Source organism: Penicillium cataractarum (assembly GCF_028827025.1).
Source record: "Penicillium cataractarum strain IBT 29864 chromosome Unknown utg000001l, whole genome shotgun sequence".
NCBI classification, from domain to species: domain Eukaryota; kingdom Fungi; phylum Ascomycota; class Eurotiomycetes; order Eurotiales; family Aspergillaceae; genus Penicillium; species Penicillium cataractarum.
Window position 1 is genome coordinate 1,353,915 of NW_026622737.1, and position 21,044 is coordinate 1,374,958.

General features: G+C 47.6%; 9 protein-coding genes across 9 annotated transcripts; 5 read left to right on the plus strand and 4 right to left on the minus strand.

Moving 5' to 3' along the window:
* Positions 1 to 668: 668 nt before the first annotated feature.
* On the plus strand, positions 669 to 1,793 carry N7496_000440 (GFA family protein; the record flags this gene model as incomplete). Its single annotated transcript, XM_056693371.1, has 1 exon — positions 669 to 1,793. The coding sequence occupies one exon, from the start codon at positions 669 to 671 to the stop codon at positions 1,791 to 1,793; it is 1,125 nt and encodes a 374-aa protein (XP_056560100.1).
* Positions 1,794 to 2,017: 224 nt separating this feature from the next.
* Positions 2,018 to 2,962, plus strand: N7496_000441 (PhzF family phenazine biosynthesis protein; the record flags this gene model as incomplete). Its single annotated transcript, XM_056693372.1, has 1 exon — positions 2,018 to 2,962. One exon carries the CDS (start codon positions 2,018 to 2,020, stop codon positions 2,960 to 2,962), a length of 945 nt encoding a protein of 314 aa, XP_056560101.1.
* Positions 2,963 to 3,052: 90 nt separating this feature from the next.
* N7496_000442 (uncharacterized protein) lies at positions 3,053 to 4,893 on the minus strand (the record flags this gene model as incomplete). The annotated part of the gene is made up of 3 exons (XM_056693373.1): positions 3,053 to 3,729; positions 3,790 to 3,890; positions 3,950 to 4,893. 3 exons carry the CDS (start codon positions 4,891 to 4,893, stop codon positions 3,053 to 3,055), a joined length of 1,722 nt encoding a protein of 573 aa, XP_056560102.1.
* Positions 4,894 to 5,137: 244 nt separating this feature from the next.
* On the minus strand, positions 5,138 to 5,722 carry N7496_000443 (GNAT family N-acetyltransferase; the record flags this gene model as incomplete). The annotated part of the gene is made up of 1 exon (XM_056693374.1): positions 5,138 to 5,722. The coding sequence occupies one exon, from the start codon at positions 5,720 to 5,722 to the stop codon at positions 5,138 to 5,140; it is 585 nt and encodes a 194-aa protein (XP_056560103.1).
* Positions 5,723 to 10,086: 4,364 nt separating this feature from the next.
* N7496_000444 (sulfite oxidase) lies at positions 10,087 to 11,861 on the plus strand (the record flags this gene model as incomplete). The annotated part of the gene is made up of 2 exons (XM_056693375.1): positions 10,087 to 10,313; positions 10,388 to 11,861. The coding sequence occupies 2 exons, from the start codon at positions 10,087 to 10,089 to the stop codon at positions 11,859 to 11,861; spliced, it is 1,701 nt and encodes a 566-aa protein (XP_056560104.1).
* A 1,804-nt stretch (positions 11,862 to 13,665) lies between these two features.
* On the minus strand, positions 13,666 to 14,747 carry N7496_000445 (uncharacterized protein; the record flags this gene model as incomplete). Its single annotated transcript, XM_056693376.1, has 2 exons — positions 13,666 to 14,545; positions 14,605 to 14,747. The coding sequence occupies 2 exons, from the start codon at positions 14,745 to 14,747 to the stop codon at positions 13,666 to 13,668; spliced, it is 1,023 nt and encodes a 340-aa protein (XP_056560105.1).
* A 1,511-nt stretch (positions 14,748 to 16,258) lies between these two features.
* Positions 16,259 to 16,996, minus strand: N7496_000446 (bZIP transcription factor; the record flags this gene model as incomplete). The annotated part of the gene is made up of 1 exon (XM_056693377.1): positions 16,259 to 16,996. One exon carries the CDS (start codon positions 16,994 to 16,996, stop codon positions 16,259 to 16,261), a length of 738 nt encoding a protein of 245 aa, XP_056560106.1.
* A 447-nt stretch (positions 16,997 to 17,443) lies between these two features.
* N7496_000447 (uncharacterized protein) lies at positions 17,444 to 18,398 on the plus strand (the record flags this gene model as incomplete). Its single annotated transcript, XM_056693378.1, has 2 exons — positions 17,444 to 17,929; positions 17,997 to 18,398. 2 exons carry the CDS (start codon positions 17,444 to 17,446, stop codon positions 18,396 to 18,398), a joined length of 888 nt encoding a protein of 295 aa, XP_056560107.1.
* Positions 18,399 to 19,058: 660 nt separating this feature from the next.
* N7496_000448 (uncharacterized protein) lies at positions 19,059 to 20,755 on the plus strand (the record flags this gene model as incomplete). The annotated part of the gene is made up of 5 exons (XM_056693379.1): positions 19,059 to 19,155; positions 19,213 to 19,628; positions 19,678 to 20,074; positions 20,129 to 20,547; positions 20,600 to 20,755. 5 exons carry the CDS (start codon positions 19,059 to 19,061, stop codon positions 20,753 to 20,755), a joined length of 1,485 nt encoding a protein of 494 aa, XP_056560108.1.
* Between the last annotated feature and the right edge of the window lie 289 nt (positions 20,756 to 21,044).

The window sequence follows — 21,044 nt, forward strand, 5'->3', positions numbered from 1 at the left end:
ACCAGCTAGTGCTGGAGCGTCATTCTTGTACATCACCAATTCCACTGTCTTGTAGTTGTTCGAAAGTTGACGTAGTACGAATGACGAGTGTCCGTAGCACAGGTCTATCGAAAGCCCGAGAATGTCAGAGAAAGTACTCGGAGATATTCTCTTGAGCACACTGACCTGGATGCCCCACCTAACTTGTCTAGTACCAGTCTAATAGCATACTAGTCCTAGTATACTAACCAACGGCGAGTATATCACCATACACCAATTACCTGCAACTACATGAATCAACCTTGATTTCATCCCTGTTCTGCTCCTCGATTAATAATCAATTCTCACAAAATAAGCAAAACAAGCCCCTCTAACTTTAGGCAGCGTCTGCGCAAAAGTCTTTGCGGGGTAAAGATCAACCAATCCAACTAAGATGAATATAGCTAGAATCCCGAACTAACGAATAAGATATCTCTACCTAATCTACTGCCAACTTTATCCGTTACATTCAGTCCTGTATGACTCTGAATACGAGTTTTGCAGGATGGTGGGATACGAGGGCGTGCGTCACGTCACAGCTCTTTAAAGAGTTAGTAGACCTGAGAGGAAGAATAATACAAAAAGCCTATCACTCTCCATTCCATTTTCTCCCTTGAAACAACCACAACACAACGCTATCGCTATCCACAATGTCCACATCCACAAAAACCCTCAAAGCATCCTGCCACTGCCACGCCACCCAATTCACAATAACCCTCCCCGTCACCTCTCTTCCCCTAAAAATCCACCTCTGCCACTGCACAATCTGCCGCTACGTCCACGGCGCCCCCTGCTGCTTCCACAGCCCGCTCCCACCAGGCGTGGATTTAGACTTCATCGCGCCCTCCAGCAAAGAAAGTCTGACCTCGTACACGCACCCGTCGTTCCAATCGCGGAAATGGTTCTGCAAGACGTGTGGGTGTCACATTGGGGATAGTTCGTTGACGGGGGATGTGTCGTGGACGATTTCGACGGCGGTTTATGATGCGAATGCTGGGGAGAAGGGTGTTTGGAGGTTTAATAGTCATATGTGTCCTGGGTCTACGGGGGATGGGGGGTTGTCTGGGGTTTTTGGGGAGGTGGAGGGTGTTAAATTGGGGATGTGGGATGTTGATTTGCCTGCGACTTCGACTGCGACTGCGACTGCTGGCAGAGATGATGCTGGTACTAGGATTGCGACTGCTATTCCTGCGGAAGAGTCTCATGAAGACAAGCTCAATACCAAACCCGACCCTGAAGACAAATTACTCGCCCAATGCCACTGTGGCGGCGTATCCTTCCACATCTCCCGCCCCCGCGAATCCTTCATCAACAGCCCCGCGAGTCAAAACTGGCTTTTCCCCCTCGACAAAACCCGGTGGCTCGCCAGTCTCGACGTCTGCGACGACTGCCGCCTAACGACAGGAACGAACGTGATCGGGTGGATGTTCGTGCCAACAGACCACATTTCTCCAGCGCTGCCATCAAACTTACTAGTTGGCACGTCCAAGGCGTATCATTCTACGGAGGACGTGGCACGGACGTTCTGCGGGACGTGCGGAGCGACGGTGTTTTACTGGTGTAAGGAGAGGCCGGAGATTGTGGATGTTGCGACGGGACTGTTGCGTGCGCCGGAGGGGGTTATGGCGGAGAAATGGGCCATTTGGAGGGCTGGACGATTGGGTTGGCCGGAGAATGGATTAAGGTATCATGAGGGGTTTACGAGGGCGTTGATGGAGGGGATGAAGAGGTGGGGGAAGGAGAGGGGGCATCCTGAGGAGTTTGTGGTGCCATAACTGCCTCGAATTGAGATTGATAGTTTATTGAATCAATTGTACATGTCCTTGATTAGTTATCATGATTCATTCTATGAAGATGTGGAGCTCAAACTTCCGAGTTTAAGCGGGAGCTTCGGCAGTCTAGAGACCCACCGGAATGAGTCAAGGGCGAAGTATATCTTCCTGTCATTTCCTCAGAATTTGAAAATACATTCGTCTTTTTCGTTTGACTCTACCTCAAAATGTCTCTCAAATTCGTCACCCTCGACGTCTTCACCACCAAACCCTTCAGCGGCAACCCCCTCGCCGTAGTCTTCCTCCCCACAGACCAACAACTCACCCAACGCCAAAAGCACATCTTAACTCTGGAATTCAATCTCTCCGAAACCATCTTCGTCCACCCAGTCACCGACCCTTCCAAGCGCACCATCGACATCTTCACCATCGAATGCGAAATCCCTTTTGCGGGCCATCCAACCATCGGTGCCGCGAATTGGTTCCTCTGTCAATCCGCAGACAAAAATGCAGTCCCAGTGACCAGTCTAATTACCAAATCTGGTGAAATCCCGATTACCATCCAGGATGCGCAGAGCGGGACTGTCGCCGCGAAGATCGCGCATAACACGCGTATCCACGCAAAGCGCTATCAGCTGGCAGATCTGCTATATCTGCATCCAACACTGAAGCCGTATTTCCCGGCTGAGGGGCTAGAGACTATTTTCCCCCTCTTCTCGATTGTCAACGGCATGAGCCAGACTTTCATCGAACTCCCCACCCTATCAGCCCTTTCGGCCGTAAGCCGCGCCACAGCGGGCGATCTGGTCTCGACGTCCGACCACCTGGATGCGGGTTGGCAATCTGGGTTGATCTGCGTGTACTTTTTCGTACGGGACGTGGACGATGAAGCTACGGGGCAGAAGGTGATTCGTACACGGATGATGCTGGGTGGATTGGAGGATCCTGCGACGGGTAGTTCGGCCAGTGGACTTGCAGCTTATTTGGCGTTGACGGAGGGGGAGGCTGGGGGTGAGTATCGGTATCATTTTGTGCAGGGGGTTGAAATGGGGAGGAGGAGTGATATTGGGGTTAATGTTAAGGTTGATTCGGAGGGGAAGATTGGGGAGGTTGAGTTGACGGGGTCGGCTGTGAGGGTGTCGGAGGGTGTTATTGCTGTGCCGGAGGTTTAGGATTAGGTGGAGTATAGAGTGTGTTCGAGGTAAAATAGTCATTATCAGATTAAGCACTTAAGAGATCATTTCCATCCTGTACCGCTATTCTTAAATCGCACCCTCCTCAGCAAGCCTCCTCAACACCTTTATACTCCCTTCAACAGCGGACTGACCCATTCCCCTCTCCTTCTCCTTCACCCTCTCCCACTCTTCGCTCTTCTCTTTACCCTCCCCATCAAACTCAGGATGTCTCCACTCAAAAATATACGTCAAATACAACTCCCCCTCCGCACCCACACTAATAACATTACTAACCCGACTCCCATCCGGCTGCTCAAATTCCACCCGAGTAGGCTCGAACGCGGTCACCACTTCTTTGACCAGTTTCTGCGACTCGCGGAAGAGCACGTCGCGGATGATGACTTGGTTGCCTGTGGCCGGGTCGATGCTGTCGCTCAGCACGGTGGTGGATTGGATTGCGGCGGACACGAAGGTCTCGGCGGAGCGGGATTTTAGGAGGAGGCCCTTCCAGATTTGGGAGGCGGTTAGGGGGTGGGTGTGTTCGGGGGGTTGACGGGGGATGTAAAGGCGAGGTTGTTTGTTGGCATTGTGGTGGTGATTGTAGATGAAGGAGGGTTCAAGATTAATTGGAGGATGTGGTTGATGTGGATGGTATGGTAGTTTGATAGACTGGTATCGTGGTTGAGTATCTGATTGAATGCTCTGTGACCAGCCGAGAGGTATGGTCCAGGGAGTTTTTATAGAGGATAAGAAGATGACGTTGACTGGGTAAGGATTGTAAGCACTAAAAAGTCCGAAGGTGGGGTAATTTCCCGGAGGCTTACGAGCTCGGCCTTTAGCCAGGCCGAAATTAGTTAAGGTTATCTTTGATGATTGATTTTGACTCCGAAACTCGGATTGCTCATCATCGGGGGATTTTGAACTGCTGACTAGAATTAACAAAACTAGGACACTTCTCTTTCGCTCTCTTTCTCAAGGGTATACATCACATCCGTCCGAACCGTATACTTGACCCCCCGAAAGACATCGTCTCCACTATGCATCAGATTCCTCTGTTGAAAAATCAACAGCGAGCCCGTCTTGGGAAAGACTCGCACTGAGTCTCGCATTCGATAGTCATCTCCAAACGAGGTTGCACCACCGAGTAACGTCTCTTGCGACCGATCATTTCCATCACCACCTCTTGACTCTTCACCCTCCTTCCCATCTTCTTTACCAACCTCCCTCAAATCCACAAACCCATCCTCCCCTTCAAAAAGATACATCCCCCTACTAACCCTCTCAACCTCCGGTCCCAAAACCTCCCAATCCTGTTCCCCCTCCCCATTCAAATACAAATGCACCGTAAAAAGACTCCTCCTACTAACCGCCGTCCCTTTCCCATCATCAACATAACATCCATCCCAATGCGGCCTGAAATAATCACCACCTTCATATCTCAAAAACCGAATTCGCTCATTCAACCCCGCCAACACGAATACCTCCCCGCGCTTCGCGGGTCCTAACCCCGTAACAAGCGGCTGATTCTCGATTCGGTGCAGGCCGAAGGATGTCAGGAAGGGTGTTAGACGGGATAAGAGCCGGGATGCGAGTTCGGGAGAGTCCCATATGTACCGGCCGCTTTTGCGGCTGGAGGAGGCTACTTCGGTTCCTGAGCCGGCGTTGACGAGGGCGCGTTGCCAGGTTGGTTCGGGGGGTGGATCGTTTGGAGAAGGAGTGGTTGTTGTTGGCGGGGGGTGGGCGGATTCACCGGCTAATCGGAGGAGTTCTGTGCATTCGGTGGGGGTCATGAAATTGTCGATGACGGCGGCAAAGTGGTCTTTGTAGGCGGGGATTGGGGGTGTGGTTTTTGTAAAGTCGAGGGGGTGGATGGTTGCGTTTGGAGGGGGGTTTTGGAGGAACGAGGGAGGAATATCTGGGGTGGACATTGTGTAGATCTGTGGAGAGGGGTTTGCGATAGAAAAAGTAGTAAATTTTGCCAGGATTGTGCTTGTTATTTATAATGGTGGACTTGAAGGATCCAGGCACCGGCTGTCAGCATGGGGAGTCAACAAGAACGGAGTCGTGGACTAAGCCAGCCTGCTATTCGCCATGCCCTCACCGTTAAATCAGCCCCCACTTGCGGCTCTAATCATGACTGACTTGCCAGTGCCTAGTAGACCCAACTATGTATTACTCTCTCCCCTTCATCTCTACGGCCCCCCAACCCTCCCCCTTTCTCCCCATCATAACAGGCCCTTCCTTAATATCCCCAGACTTCAAAACAGCCATACCAAGCCTCTTCACATACGCATCCCGACTCTTCTCCATAGAAGTTCTCAACATCGCCCACCGCAAATAAGGCATCTCGTCCAACAATTCCGCCAAACAATCAATAATCCACCCTCCAACGCCCAGACCCTGATATTCGGGTAAAACGTAGAGATCCGTGAAATATGCAAAAGTAGTCATGTCGCCGACGACGCGGGCAAATCCGATTTGTTTCAGGTCTTTTGCTTGGAAGGGTAGTTGTAGCTGTTGTGGTGGCTGTTCATTTGTGGAGTCGGTGCCATTGGCAGTGGTGATGATTTCGTAGAGGCCGAAACAGAAGGAATTGTCGATTATAGTTTGCAGGATGGTGTCTGGAACAGGTTGAGTCCAGTAGATAATGTCTAGGCTGAAGGCGTGGTTGATTGATGGGATTGAGAGGAGGGTTTTATCGGTTGATACGAGGAAGCCTGGTTTTTGCCAGGAGCGGGGTTCTTTGGGGAGGGACATTGTAGATGTTCTGTAGAGATCAATGTAGATGGTTTGGAAGGAAGTGTAGAACTTTTTAAACTGGTTGGGTCACGACTTTAAATATACCGATGACTCAATCTTGAATGTACTCATCCTAAAGCTTGGCGTAAATAAAATTAGCTGGGGATCTTATCGGGCGAGGAAACCACTTTTGAAATGACATTCTTCAGTCCTTTACTAGCTAACAGAATCCTAATCTACAAAGAGTATAGTTAACGTTGGCAATCTGCATAAAAATCCTAATTGTCCAGTGAAAGCAGTGTGAAGCTCGTAAAAACTCCGCACTAGCCCGATCGCTCGGAACCTCGAAAATATCTCGATTCACATGACTCATTTATTCAGGGGTTTGCATACCGGAGAGTGCCGATAACGATTTGATAATCTCTATTTTGAATGAAAACACTCGTCCGAATAACTTCAAGTGTTGTTCGCTTGTAGGGCATGTTTAAGCGCGAGTAAGAGATTGTGGTCTTTTCCTGATCAACGGAAGCCTCATACCGCGACGGATTACAACTAGAATATAGGGACCTGTGAAATCGACGCCGAACATGACAATCTCTGGCGCCAGAAACGGCCTCCTTTCCACTCCTAACTTTAGGCACCGAGCCGTTTAACTGCACGCTCCCCCCATTCCGCATCCAACCAGGACTTTTATCCGCCTTCGTTCTGTTAACTACCTGACTATAGGTGTGGGTGTAAGTATATATATAGATAGGCAATTCTCGATAGAACTAGACACGTAGGCTTTGATAAATTAGGCGATGAAGGAGACAGGTAGGGCTTTTCAACGCACTTTCAATGCACTAGGCTGTCTTAAATGCTTCTATTGTGGCACTATACCTATAAAAGGAGAATCGACAGCAATAAAACACCAACCAAATTGCTTTCTTAGAAGCTTGGGGGCGTAAAAACTTGCATAGCGCATAAACTTTGACCTCAGAGTACCTGCCTCCCCCTACCTGCCTGAACAAACGCATCGTCAGAAAAATAAGGACTAGGACTGTAGATCTAGTGCGACGATCTAGTTACTTCCTGGTCTACAGTCATACCTATCAATAACTGTAGAAATACCTCCGACTCCAAAATGCTTGGAGAGACTTCTGCATTTGCGATTGCCTTTTCGCGCTGGTGATCGATTTCTAACTCTGGGTCTAGCCAGTGACCCAAATAACGTTCCTCTGTCCAACTCGTGGCCACTGTGTGCTCTTGGAGAGATAGCGGCGTGTATTGCGGATCGGCCTCTTGGATGTTCACGAATTGGATAAGCGCACATCTGTGCCCGCCAGGAATCCTCCCTCCGGCGCTTATACCCAGAGCACTTCGTCCTATGGGTGCGCCCCACCGAACTCGCCAATTTCACTGGAATCGCCAAGTACCTTTTGTATGTAGGTTATATATAAAAGGTACATATATCAGACTCGATCTAGGTCTAAATTTTGTGAAGTGACCTAAAGATATTTTACTGTAGATATTACTATCTAGTCTTAATTATTACTCTTAATAACTTTAAAAGGAGAAATATTCGTGGTAAATATATCTTCTTAGAATAGCTAGAAAATATCATAGAGCGACCGATAGCTAATTTTCAATTTCACTAACTTAACACTGAGATTAAAAGAGACTTTTAGCTTAAAAAATTTAATCCTTTTTATTATATATTTCCTTATTCATTAGTACTAATCATAAATAATTATAAAGATATCAGACAACAGTACTATGTATCTTTTATATGCGATACGTATATAAAAGGTACTTGGCGATTCCGGTGAAATTGGCGAATTCGGTGGGGCGCACCCATAGGACGAAGTGCTCTGGGTATAAGCGCCGGAGGGCGGATTCCTGGCGGGCACAGATAGTTCTTTGGATTGAATATGAAAGCGTCGTTCTGGCCATTTATCCCCCTTTTAGTTAGCCGGACCCAAGGATTCTCTGAAAGTATCAAACCCGGTACAGTAAGTGGTGCCACCGTGAATCATAAAATTGGCTTTGAAATTCACTTTCCCCTTAATAGGTATGTTTTCCAGAAGTATAGTCAATGTTTTATGAGATAATATCGCCTTGTTGCGAAGTACTTAGGCATCACGAAGGAGTCGGTGTGAGTTGACGGTCCAGACCGCCGGAACTCTCGTATACCCTAATACCCGACTATCACTATCCTTATTTATCCTAAATTGACTTCTTATCTTGGAAGTAAAACTAGAGAGCCTGTTTCTACTCTTCAGAAAACATAAAGTTGCACTTAGAGACATAATATATAATCCAGAAGTCAGGATTTCTTGCTGCGGTAGCTTTAACAGAACAACTAGTTAATATGCCATATATTATAATCGTCTTACATATATTAAGGACGTATAACGAAGAAAAACATGCCTGCGCATTATCGAACCAAAACTAGTGAAAGTAGATGCGTGCTAAGTAATGACAATTCGAGTGAGATTACATAGCGAGATGCAATGTATAGCGATGATTGGAAGATGGAGGACGTGCGTATGTAAGGGAGTGATTGAGAACGCATTAGCCCTTTCTGTAAGGTAGGGTCTGTATCTTGCTACCTTTGATAGTTTGTTGCAAGTTATAGACTAAACTAGGATCAATACATACAGTGACTACGCAAAAGTATTTGGACCCCCGCCCCACACCCCTATATTACATAATATATTGCCGGTCGCAAAACCTCCGTCAAAACTCCATGAATTGCATATTAACTACTAAATACACATAGAAGTCTACCTAGTAAGGCGTATACCATCCTTCTGATTCCATGATTGCCAGTACCCTATCAGGCATAGATTGAGCGTGTTCTCTTACTAAGCGTTTCTAGTAGGCGGTAGGAAATTAGCATGGGCGGTCAGCAAAGTGGGGCCCGGGGGGTCCAAATACTTTTGCGTAGTCACTGTAAGCGGCCCCTTACAGAAATTACGATTGTTACGGACCCCTTGCGGGGCGAGTTTCTGCCTGCCAGCTAAACCGTACCTCATGTTTAGATACCTAGCGGTCAGTTTTTGACACACGTTTCCCATCAACCACTATGCCTGGATCTAATTATTAATATCTACCGAATATCGGATCAAATCAGCTACTTGCTGAATAGAAGGTCTTTATAGTCCAGATTCCCGAAAAAGTTGGGACCGCATTAGAAAGGATAGGTGAAACCGGAGTTAAACAGGTCCAAAAATAGTAAATTTCATAAGGCCCGGCAGGTTATGCAGACATAAAGAACTGCGTTGCTATTGGGTCAAATTTGGCTAGTGGCAGTGATATCATTACCATCGCCAGGAGTCTTACAGTGAGCAGAGACCGATTTTAGACAGAACTAACCGCAATAATGGCCGCTCCAAAATAGTCTGCCTTAGATAACTACGGAAGTCCACATCGTTAGCCTAAAGGCTCCGTATCCATTTGTAACGATGCGTACGATAAATTCAATTTCGTTTAGGGAATGGCAGTGCCTTGAAATCATGATAATATCAAGTCAATGAAGTCATATTATGAGATATTCTTTTAATCACAAGATTAGTTAATCAACCTATCCGACAATTGACGGTATGTGGCTAAAAGATGGCTCCCAGGATTATTGGGAAACCTTATTAGCGACCCATAACCAAACATAGCCAATAGCCACGCGATATCGTATCATATTAAAAATTGAAAGAAACCGATTGGACCGAAGGACCAATCAGTAATGAACAACTTAAATCGCTCATATAATTTATCTTATAACCATATATGGGATACTATCCAAATCAATCAGAATCCATATAATCAACCGATTTTCCGCTTAAAAAACAGCATGAACCCAGACATAAATACTCTATAGTTTTCTATCTATTTAATTTATACTCCGTACAAGCAACTCAATGACTACACACTGCCTAATAATCTATTCCTCTTCATAATCGCATAACCTTGCTCACAACAATGCAGTGGAGGTTTGATTCGATTTAAGTAACTGTCTTGATAGAATATTACCTCATTCGGATATATTTATGCCCGATCAGTAAGGGATGAAGCAGACGGTGTAGCAGGCGAAACGAACGTTGCTAAGGATGGTCGCTACCGGTCGCTATCGGTCCCCGTACGGTGGATCCAAAATCACAGCACCTCGTAAATGTGATACATCGTACTGCAGTACGAATTCTAGCAAATAAGGAAAGAGAAGAGCTTATTTACGATTGGCTTAGAAGTATTGCCTAGTTTAGACATGGTTGAGATCATGACAATGACGCCGAGCGGGGCCGTGCGCCGCGAATTATATAACTACGACACTTCCGATAGTTAACTAACTAGTTAATGTATCCTTTAAGCTGCCTACTCCGAGAAATTTGTTAAACCTTTCATACAACATGGAATCCAGAAGAAGATCAAGCTTAACGGCTCTGGACAGACCTGATCAATGGATGATCGAGCAGGGCATGGCAGGCCATGTGCTGCCTATCCTTGACCAAGCCGGAAAGACGGTCGTCAAAGTGTTTCCCCCGAAACCGTCCGAAATAGTGCAAAATAAGAAGGCTATCCAAGCAGTGGGTAATCGTAAGAAGCTTTTTGCCCGTGAAAGAGAAGGCTGGGTCGGGTATGTGTCCCGTAATCAATTGGTTTTTTGAAATCAGAACAGTAAAGCTGATATGTCGTTCAACTAAACTGAAGCTACGTCGAATGGGAGAATTACCCTAAAAAGAAGGCTCAAGCCCACAAAATCTTGACTTCGCAAACATTTGCACCTTGTCCCGATTATCAATGGGGACCAATCCCCGGGACCAATCCCGTTCTCGCCGGCGATGATTTCAAAGCCTGGCATGCAGCCCTAGGTGGAGAGCTTGCCCCTGTTGCGGATGATTCTTGGAAGACGGTGCTGGAAGAGAAACATCCTGAGATGCTTCACTTATTGCAGTTCCCTTACAATGGGGAGCCACCAAAGCGACTGGTGGCCGCAAAGGCAATAACTCCAAACTCTCTTCATTTCGTGCGCAACCATGGCGGTATTCCGATCATCGATGCGGACAAATTTGAGTTGAAGCTAGACGGACTCGTGAAATCGCCTAAATCATATACAATGGAGGATTTGATGGATGAGACTAAGTTCCCACGCATGGAAAAGACAATTACTATGCAATGTTCGGGAACCCGCCGTATCGAACAAATTGCGTTATATGCTGGCCAGGGTGACGAAGTACCGCAAGCTCCTTGGGCCGAGGGAGCTATTGGTACCGCACGGTATAAGGGCATTAGCCTGAAAAAGGTGATTAAAGATTGTGGCGGTCTGATCGATCATGCGAAGCACCTCGAACTCTATGGCGTCGAGACCTACATTAAGGACCTCGAAGTGGGTAATTATGTTGTTAGCGTACCTTGGTCTAAGGTTAAGGCTAACGAGGTTATCCTTGCTTGGGAAATGAATGGCGAGGTGCTCCCTAAGATCCATGGTTATCCGCTGCGAGTTATTGTGATGGGGTATATCGGGGCTCGGAGTGTGAAGTGGCTATACCGTATCAAAGCCATCAAAAGTCCAACCCTCGCGCCTGTCCAATCCAGGGAATACCTCTACTTCAACCAGCAGGTGGGCAAGTACAACCTGCGTCCTATAGACGGTATCCAAATTCAGGAGATGCCTGTCAGTTCAGCGATCATGTCTCCCTGGACAAAGCAAGTGATTATGCATGATGGCAAAATCCATTGCAAGGGCTGGGCGTATTCCGGTGGCGGAAGATGGCCGGAACGTGTCGAGCTCTCTGCTGACGGAGGTTTCAATTGGTACGCCGTACCGGAAGACCAGTTATCCAAAAAGGGTAAATGGACCTGGCGAACGTGGGAAATTGATCTTCCCTGCGACGTGGAAGGGTGGATTGAGATCGTTTGCAGATGTTGGGATAATTCTCTCAACACACAGCCATTGAATGTGCGAGCGGCATGGAACTGGGGGCTTCACGTCACGTCTTCGGCCCATCGTATCAAGGTGTACAGTGTCAACAAAACACGAACGCTCACTCAGTTGAAGTTGTCGCAATTCGAGCAGCACAATATCGATTTGGCTCCTCTCACCCGTTATGACGCTGTCCCTGGAATGACTGACGCGGAATTGGGTGAATACTGGGAGGCCAATCCTCGCGACGTTGATGAGTGACGTCTCTCTACTCTTCTCATGGAAAGGATCTGCAAGCTTTGCAGGTAGTATGATCGATTAATGGTATCACGATATTGGGTGTTTTGCAAGTGAATTCTTAACTAACTAGTACTTGTCCCCTCGTTTCTGTTCGTAGCTAATTTTCTGATTTTCGCGTCTTCGGGATTAATGAGGTCCAATGTGTAGTCCTCGAAACGAAAAAGCAATTCATGTTTTAACTCGATACTCGAAATATTTTATATTCATATCTTCGATTCAAAACATGGGTAGAAAAGTGCACAATGTCAGACCACAGAGCTCAGCATAACCAATAAACTTGACCGACCGAATATATGAGCTGAAGTAGAGGGAAGAATACCCACGCCGATTTTCTGCTGTTGGAGAAGGGAATACTTAGTCCCGCGTGACCAATACTCTAGACTCATGTTTGCTGGTCGCCCGGGAATATCAATCTTGTAAATCGAAACAATTTCAGACTTTTTTATTCTCTCACGGCAAACAAAATGCAACTCACATAAGACAATTGATCTCCTATCAACGATTTGTGAAGCTATATATGCAGGGGAGAGGTGATAAAACGGTGCATTGGGGCGCTAGTCCGGGAACGGCAAAACTAACCACATCAAGTGAATCACAGGTCAAAATATTACAATAATTATGACACGAACTCATCCCATCCCCCACGAGAAGGAAAATACAAATGGGGACGAATATATTCTAAATATCTCGAGAGTTAGTCTAATCTATGGAAATTTTCAGCATGATAAGATTTTGGCTCGTCACGCCTGTTAGATAGACTGTCGACTCTCGCTAGAGGTTATAGTGACGCTTGAATTGTAATTTGACTATCAAGCCGATGCTACCCTCCACGTGGGAAGGTTAGCGTCTGTAAGAACAGTCTATCTCAACCTGAATGGTTACATCTCGATTAAACTACGAGACTCGAAGAAAGACAGGAGTTGCGTAAGAGACTATATTTATGTTTTCTGGGAATAGGATCTCGAAATCTAAGCTGCGTCATGTGGTCATCGTAATTTAAGGCTACTAAGAGGTAGGTATTCGCTACATTTCTCAAAATGAAGAAATGAATGATGCATTAATTGATCACTCCATACCTATATGCCCGTTCAAATCGGGCTGGCAAAGGAGCCCGAGGGCAATTATGCACAATCGACCTGGGATCTAATATTCCGAAACTAAGATTGTACCCTGGATAATGAAAAGCCAATAATGGAATCAATACATAGATGCACTCAACAAATCGAAAGATCTACACCAGCCCCATACCACAGACCTCCAAGTAGAATACTTCTTCACGAGTCTATCTTCGGCCTGACATCGGAAATCTCTCGGCCACCAGCCGGCTACTCTTTGGCGGTTTGACCGGGTTCCCGATCCGCTGCCTGAAGACGCGGGGAAAGACCTAAGCCCTATGTCAAGCCAATAAAAATCCACAACGACATTACCCACGAGATCCCAGATCCTTCTCCCATCAACAAGTAGAAAGGTCAACCCTGCTGTGCGCTGTCCGGTTACAAGCGGGCTCCGGGCCGGGCACACCTCGGCATGTGGGGTTCTTCACACGATAAACGAACCGATAAGAAAGTGTTCGAGTGTCCACCCCACCATTGCCCGAATGCCTGCGATACAACGCGAAAAAGGGAGACAGAACTGGTAAAAGAGAGCAAGGACGGGACAGGATAAGAAAAGGGTATATTGATCTATAATTTCTATGAAAATGCTATGTTATGTTCTGTCTCATGTTATATGCAAAAAAAGAGTGTCCTATACTCAACCACCACCCTCAAGCCGGCATCCTCCTCTCATCCAACTGATCATGCAAATAAAGTCTGCCCTCCGTATTCAAAAACCCGCCAATCCCAAAGGCAGGAATAATACGACACATGCGTAGCAGCGAAGCGCCAATCCAATCACGGCTAATCCGGCTAACGCGCTCTTTGGTCGGCATGGCCTGGGGCCGGTTGTACAAGTCCAGACCGAAGAGGTGGATTGGCGTACTGATGAGTTGGATGGATGCTGGGATGGCGAGTTGGGCGATGAGGATCTTTAGGTATTCTTGCGAGGCGATGGAGTCTGGGATTGCTGTTGAGAGCATGGCGGGGAGGCTGAAGGAGCCGAAGATTGTGAGGCCGTCGCGGAGGAGGAAGGCGGAGTATGTGGCTAGGGGGATGCGAGTGCGGCCGATTGAACGGGCGGTTTTGGGGAGAGAGGTGTCTGGTTTTGGTGTGGTGGATGGAGATGGTGAGGTTGAAGTTGATGCTGACGCTGACGCTGATGTAGATGTAGATGCAGATGGTGACTGGGAGGGAGATGGTGTTGGTGTTGCCATCATTGATGGAGGAGAAGGAGGGGGAGGAGCATTATTCTTATGACCGAATAGCTGGGCGAATTTCACGTCTTTCCAGATTCCGACGGAAGAGTTGACGACGAATGTCGCGGCAAAAGTGGTCATGCCCGCAATAGCATGGTCGATCTTGGGATAGACCTTGCTCAGCAGGGTCTCGGATATATTGGCGGTTGCAAACGTGGCGGTATAAAGAGACCAGACCAATAGGCTAGGTCTGGATGTTAAAAAGGTTGCTGGCTGTGTAATAGAGAACCACAAGTGTCGACGGAAAGCTGGGAACATGGGCTGGTTGTAAAAGGACTTTTCAACGACGAGTCTGGGATTTGTTAGATGACTACGTTCCTTGTGAATGTTTACATGGAGGCAGGGACATACCTGTCAAAGATCATCACCGCCGGGGTGATGAGGGCTGATGAGCCTGCCGCTACCAGAGTGTCGGCCACGAGAAGTTCTCCAAGTCGACTTCCCGTTCGGTGGATGCTCAGCGGCAGCGCCTGGTCTTTCATATTGTGATTCATAGTGTAATGCTCAAATCAAGCCGACAACAACTGTCAGGCTCTATTGGCGAGGCCGGATAGGCAGGTAGAAGTTGGATATAAGTATAGAAAGTAATAAAAGCAGGTGAATTTCGATTCGCCCGAGTTGTAGAGATAGGAAATTGTCTCCCCCTCCCGGATTCGATTTCAATCTGGAAATAAAACATAGTCCTGATTAGATAAAACAAATCCAACGCGGGGCAAATAAAGCCGGCCCTGTAGCATGGAAATCACTTACGGAGTACTGTGGATCAGTCCAGGCACAGAGGCCCTATTCTGCTAGCCGGTGAAGGGGGGGGGGGACAGGCGAAAAGAAGTTCCAAATGAATGGGGAAAAAAGTTGGCGAAGGAGGTTGGGAAGAGGGAAGAGTATATGAACAATATGAATCGCACAGATATAGTTTCGCACCCGACGGAAATCATGTAATGCCAACCATCTTATCGCCCAACAAGCGCATATCAAGGCCATCTGCATTTTGGGGTGATTTTTATAGATCGCGACCCCTCGTCGGCGGTTGTAACCAATCAAACCTGACCGGCTCTAGCCGGTGATATAGCGGGGCCTTTAATTGGTCCAGACTCCCGTAATGATCGCCCTGAGATTCCAGGAACACAAAGGCGTTCTAGAAGAACGGTGAGCTTATGCGAAAAAGAGTGAACAACTTGACAAGTTGGCTTGTGCTGGACGCGTGGGATTGCCCTAAGAGGAATGATGTCGTGATTGTTCCCCGCGTTCCCCCGATTTTCGTTCTTTTCCGACGATAACAAGATTCAAGTTTACAATGCTTAGCGATGGTTACAGGGGCTGTTGGGTGCTCCGCTTGGAACCAGTTGACAACGACTATTCCTCACCGACTGGACTAGACGGAGTGGGGTTGCTTCTGGTCTTGCCTACAAGTTGGGCAGTGAGTCAGTGACAACACAAAATAGGCTCGACCGGGTGAATCTCATAGTTGTTACGTCAAAGCTTCGCATGGAAAATCGTCCAATCGCGGGCATTCGGGACATTAAACGAGGGCTAAAGCCTGCAGCCTGGGCGAATAATCACGGCAGTCGATGAACAGGATCGAGTGCCCAGATTCCGGGGAATCTATTCTGTCAGCGGAGTTTTCCCCGCCAGAGTACAAACTGTTAATAATGAGAATCGCTCCTTGAAGTGTGTATTGACTTGGCTGGAATTATTTGTCAATAGTATGTGTACAGTCTGGCCTTAATCCTTACCGTTCAGGTTCAGAGCATCTATATCACTAGCCAGGGCCTACAAGATTCCTGTACCGAAACCATATTAGAGACTTTACGCGATATCCCTCGCTGGTGTACATGATTAATGACCTGCCCAGAGGAAAACGCGATAGAAGTATGAGATTGAACCCTGCCACCCTCGGTGATTCGCAGTTTCCCGGCTACTGTGGCGGATCCTTTTTTCATGAACGAGAAGAGACAACAATTAATCTTGGTTGGATTTTGGTTGAGCTCACAAGCCGAGTGATATGTTATTTATCAAACATCTCAAAGAGATTCAAGTTCTTGACCATACAATCTGCTTCTGCGCCACAACCAAGCTCTGATCGTAGCTCATGGGTATCACTATAGCCTCGCAAATCGGCAATGATTCTGGCTGCACTCTCGCACGATGTAAAGTGACCTTTCTCCCGATGATCTCCGTTGAACTGCTGAAGTGTAGATGCAGTATCAGGTATGTCGACCGGAAGTATCGTTGGCGGTCGACCCGTTGTCAATTCTTGTTGATTGGCATACGTCTGAAATTCCACAGATCGGCCATAGGCTGGGACAATTCGTTTATCGATGACCTCTCTCCACGGCAAAGTGTTTGGGCTCTCACAGGGAGTCCCTTGTGAAACCCCAAGAACCATAGACGGCCTAATCTGTGGCGTCACTGGATAACTTATTGCTGACGCTGATCTGGTCATTCCTCCAGGAGTATACTCTTCGTGGGACTTGAGAAAGACTTCGATTTCATCCTGAGTCACGCCGCGAAGCACGAGCAGTGATCGAAGAAGAGCATTTTCTTTCGCAACCTTTCTCCCCGCTTGTTGGACTTCTTGCGATGCTGCCACTCCAAGACTTTCGAAAGATCGTAACCGTTCCTCAAGGTGCTGAATGTACTCTTTCCGGCGGGCACGCGATCGCCGTTGATTGTCGCGGACACGAGTCAATGTGGCGGAGCCACTTTCTTTCTCCGTGGTTGTATTGTTGACCTTCTTCTTCATATTTTTCCAGTGCCAACGAGATTGCAAATTAAAGCAAAGTGGCCACAGAAAGCTTCGGAATATTGTAGATTCAAATGTTGGATTACTTTCAAGAATGTGGCTGCCACTTCGGTCATAATACAGGGATGTGTAACCACATTACAGGTTGTTTCAGTAAGAAGCCATGGTTTTGACTCCCGACTCGGCCTGATATCGCGACATCCGTATTATCAATACGGCAGGTATTTCAATAATCACCAGCCAATCATCATCTGCCAATGACAGACTGTCGACTTATGCCTTGCACAAAATAAGATGGCGAGGGTCGTTTCCATTCCGATTGTTGTTAGTGCAGATATGCGGCTTGCTCATAGTTTAAAGCTCACATGCCCCAGACCTTTCTTGGGGGTATCATCGAGACAAGTCTTTCATTCTAGGCCATCATTCACTCAACGCGGCTTTTCCAGAATGGCTGTTCACGCTCTTCCCCAACAATCAACGGCAACTGCGGTTCAACTCGATGGCACAAGTGATGTACGACAATTGCCTAGTCTGCAAACTCTCGCGTTAAGTCCTAAAGAGGATAATGCTGAGGTTCGCGAGAAATATCGGCCGTTTATTCTTTCCGAAGATGGTGCCGAGGATTGGGTGGAGAGCCTTGAGTTGACTACTGCTCTTCAAATGGCTGAGAATAACCTCCGACTCACCAACCAGAGGTTGAAAGTGCTTGTACTCTATGGAAGTCTTCGGTCAAGGTCATATTCCCGCCTCGTGGCCTTTGAAGCTTCACGAATCCTTTTCCGCCTTGGCTGTGATGTGCGCGTCTTCGATCCCGAAGGTCTTCCGGTCAAGAACGACCGGGATCATAACCATGCTAAAGTCCAGGAGCTTAGAGAACTCAGTGCTTGGAGCGACGGACATCTTTGGGTCTCCCCGGAACAGCATGGAAACTTGGTAAGTACCACCTAGCCTGATTCTAGAGTTCAATATCAGCTATTAACGACTGTTTCGTCCCGACTAGACCGCAGTGTTCAAGAACCAGATTGATTGGATCCCCCTAAGCACTGGCAGTGTCCGTCCGACTCAAGGCCGGACCCTTGCCATCGCTCAAGTCTGCGGTGGGTCCCAATCATTCAATGCCGTCAACTCTTTGCGTATCCTCGGCCGCTGGATGCGCATGTTTACCATCCCCAACCAATCATCCATCCCCCAAGCCTACACCCACTTCCCGGATGAAGGTCAGCCGGGAGATCAAAGAATCAAGCCTAGTGGGAATCGCGATCGGCTGGTAGATTGCATGGAGGAGTTTGTCAAATATACCATCCTGATGCGGCCGCATCTGGACCTTTTTGGTGATCGTTTCAGCGAACGGAAGGAAAGGAGGGCCAAGGTTGCGAAGGAGCAGGCTAGCGCGGCTATTTGAGAGCGTTATTCTTTGAAAATACATTGCAAAGCGTGATACTGTATGTCATAGACCATAGGTTTTCTGTACGATAAATATTTGTCGCATCTTAGACCAAGCGAATCTGAAGAGGTGATTTGCCTAAGTCCGCACATCGCTATTCTTAGCTAACCCAACTGCCAACGAAGGATTCCCAGTAAAAAGTACGTCAGTTTTAAGCGCTACTCTAAAGGTAAATATTCAATTTATCTAGCCTAGCATTAAGTAATGATTTGTACTCCTTAAAGGCACATGTGGATATGGCACCTGTGACCCACCAAATACCAGGCAGCAGAATAACCACCAAGGTAATCCATGAATCGGCGGGAATTGTCCCCATTTATAGTGGACTCGAGTTTGCTAGCTGGAATACTCATGCTCAGAACAATGTACCTGAAGAAAGCTTGTTCTCCTCAGCCCTACGAGGCTGAGTGGAGTCTGGCCCCCAAACTTCTATTTCCTTATCCAATAAAATGTTGTTCATTACGCTGCCCGCGTTGCTGCAAGGTAAAAAGTGTTAGTCGCCCTGCGCAGATTATTACCAAAGCCATTTAGAGCCTGTCTAGCGAGTTGTACACATCGATGCGACTTGAGTGTAGTCGAGAAAATGCTCGACTTTTCCCACCCAATCTCACTCCCACGATGAAGAAACCAAGAAATATCCGTTCCTCATTAAGATGCTTCACTTTTCCACTAGCCTGCGCAGCACTTTGTTTCGGACTATCCGGAATGTCAAGGGGTAGGAAAGATAATGGAGCAGAATTGAGTAGACAATGCTAACCATTTCCCGATGTAGGGCTTGACGAAGGCCTCATTTCCACCACAGTCGCACAAGAATCGTTTATCTATGAATTCGGTCTTCAAGCCACCTACCTCGATGCCTCTCAGCAGGCAAACCGTCTCTCGAATATCACATCGATGGTTCACATCGGCAGCATTCCGGGCGCACTGATCGCCTTTCTCCTTTGCGAACACATCGGCATGCTCTGGTCAATGCGACAATTATGTCTACTTTGGTTAATTGGTGTTGTCATTGTCATCACTTCCACCAGTATCGGACAAATATATGCAGGTCGATTTATCATGGGGCTTGGAATTGGACAAGCTGGTGTTATTGCGCCGACATATCTGGCTGAGATTGCGCCGGCTCATGCTAGGGGTATGCTGGTGTCGCTTTTTGGGATGTCGGAGTATATCGGGATCATGGTTGGGGTAAGTTGGAGGGTGCGTTGCTAATTTGTTGCTGAGCTGACTGTCGCAGTATTTCTCGGCCTGGGGAGCTGCGTTGCACGTTTCCGACAGTACTGCTCGGCAATGGATTATACCACAAAGTGTACAAATCATCGTGGCTGGAGGATTGGGTCTGTCTTCGTTCTTGTGTGAAGAGAGTCCTCGACGTTTGTGCAAAGCGGGAAAATTGGACCAAGCTAGGCGAGCTCTGGGGAGGTTGTGGGGTCTGCCATTGGAGCACGAAGACATCTCCATTGAGATAGAGAGCATTCAAAGCCAGTTGGAGGTTTGCCAGGGCACTAGCATGTACAAGTCTTGGATGACCTCGCTCAAGCAGTTGCTGGCAGTCAGAACCAACCAGAAAAGGGTGCTTTTTGTCGTCTCCGAGCAGCTTCTCAGCCAGTGGTCTGGTGCCAACTCAACAACCAGTGTGTATTTCCCTAGAGTTTAAGTATTCTCAGAATATTGCTGACTACCCCAAGCATATGCGCCCGAGCTGTTTTCTTTGCTAGGATTGACAGGGCAGTCAGAGAAGCTCTTTGTCACGGCAATATTCGGCGCCGTGAAATTTCTTGCATCGCTGCTCTGTGCTATTGTGTTAATTGACCATGTCGGGCGAAAAGGATCATTAGTGTCTGGTGTTCTAATCCAGCTGGTCGCCATGCTGTATATCGCAATCTTCCTCACAGTCAAGTCAGCATCCGATGGCGAGTCTGTATCTACCAATCGGGCCGCAATTGTAGCAATTGTTTTTATGTATTTCGTTGGAATTGGCTGGGCAATCGGGTGGAATTCGATCCAGTATCTCATCAATGCGGAGATTTTCCCCCTGCATGTGCGCGCCACCGGATCGAGTCTTTTGATGTGCTTTCACTATGCCAACCGATATGGCTTATCAAAGGTTTGTTTGGCCCCTTTGACGGAGAATTCTTCCACTAACATAACGCTGAAAGGCTGTTCCATCCATGCTGCTTGAAGACACTCTTAAACCGAAAGGAACGTTTTGGTTTTTCTCGACTATGACCTTCTTTGGTCTCGGTTGGGCTTGGGTTCTGCTCCCCGAGACTGCTGGCCGGACATTAGAGGAGACAAATGGCTTGTTTTCGTGATATATAGAGGAGATCGATACGAATCTCGGAGAAAACTGTTTACACCAATTGATCAGGTTCTTCAAATTGCTTTTGACAACTTATCCCAGCAGGAGATATCTCTCTGGATGTCAGCACCAGAACGGACAAGGACGAATCAGCCGGCGCCCGATAAAGTCCGACCCCCGATATCGCCGGCTTCTGATTGGCTGATTGGCATCGCGGGGGCGGTCGAGTGGCCACACTCGTCCGCAAAGGGGACTTCCTCTTACACGCGATATCGACAACGGTGAGGAGCAGAAAAGGGGGG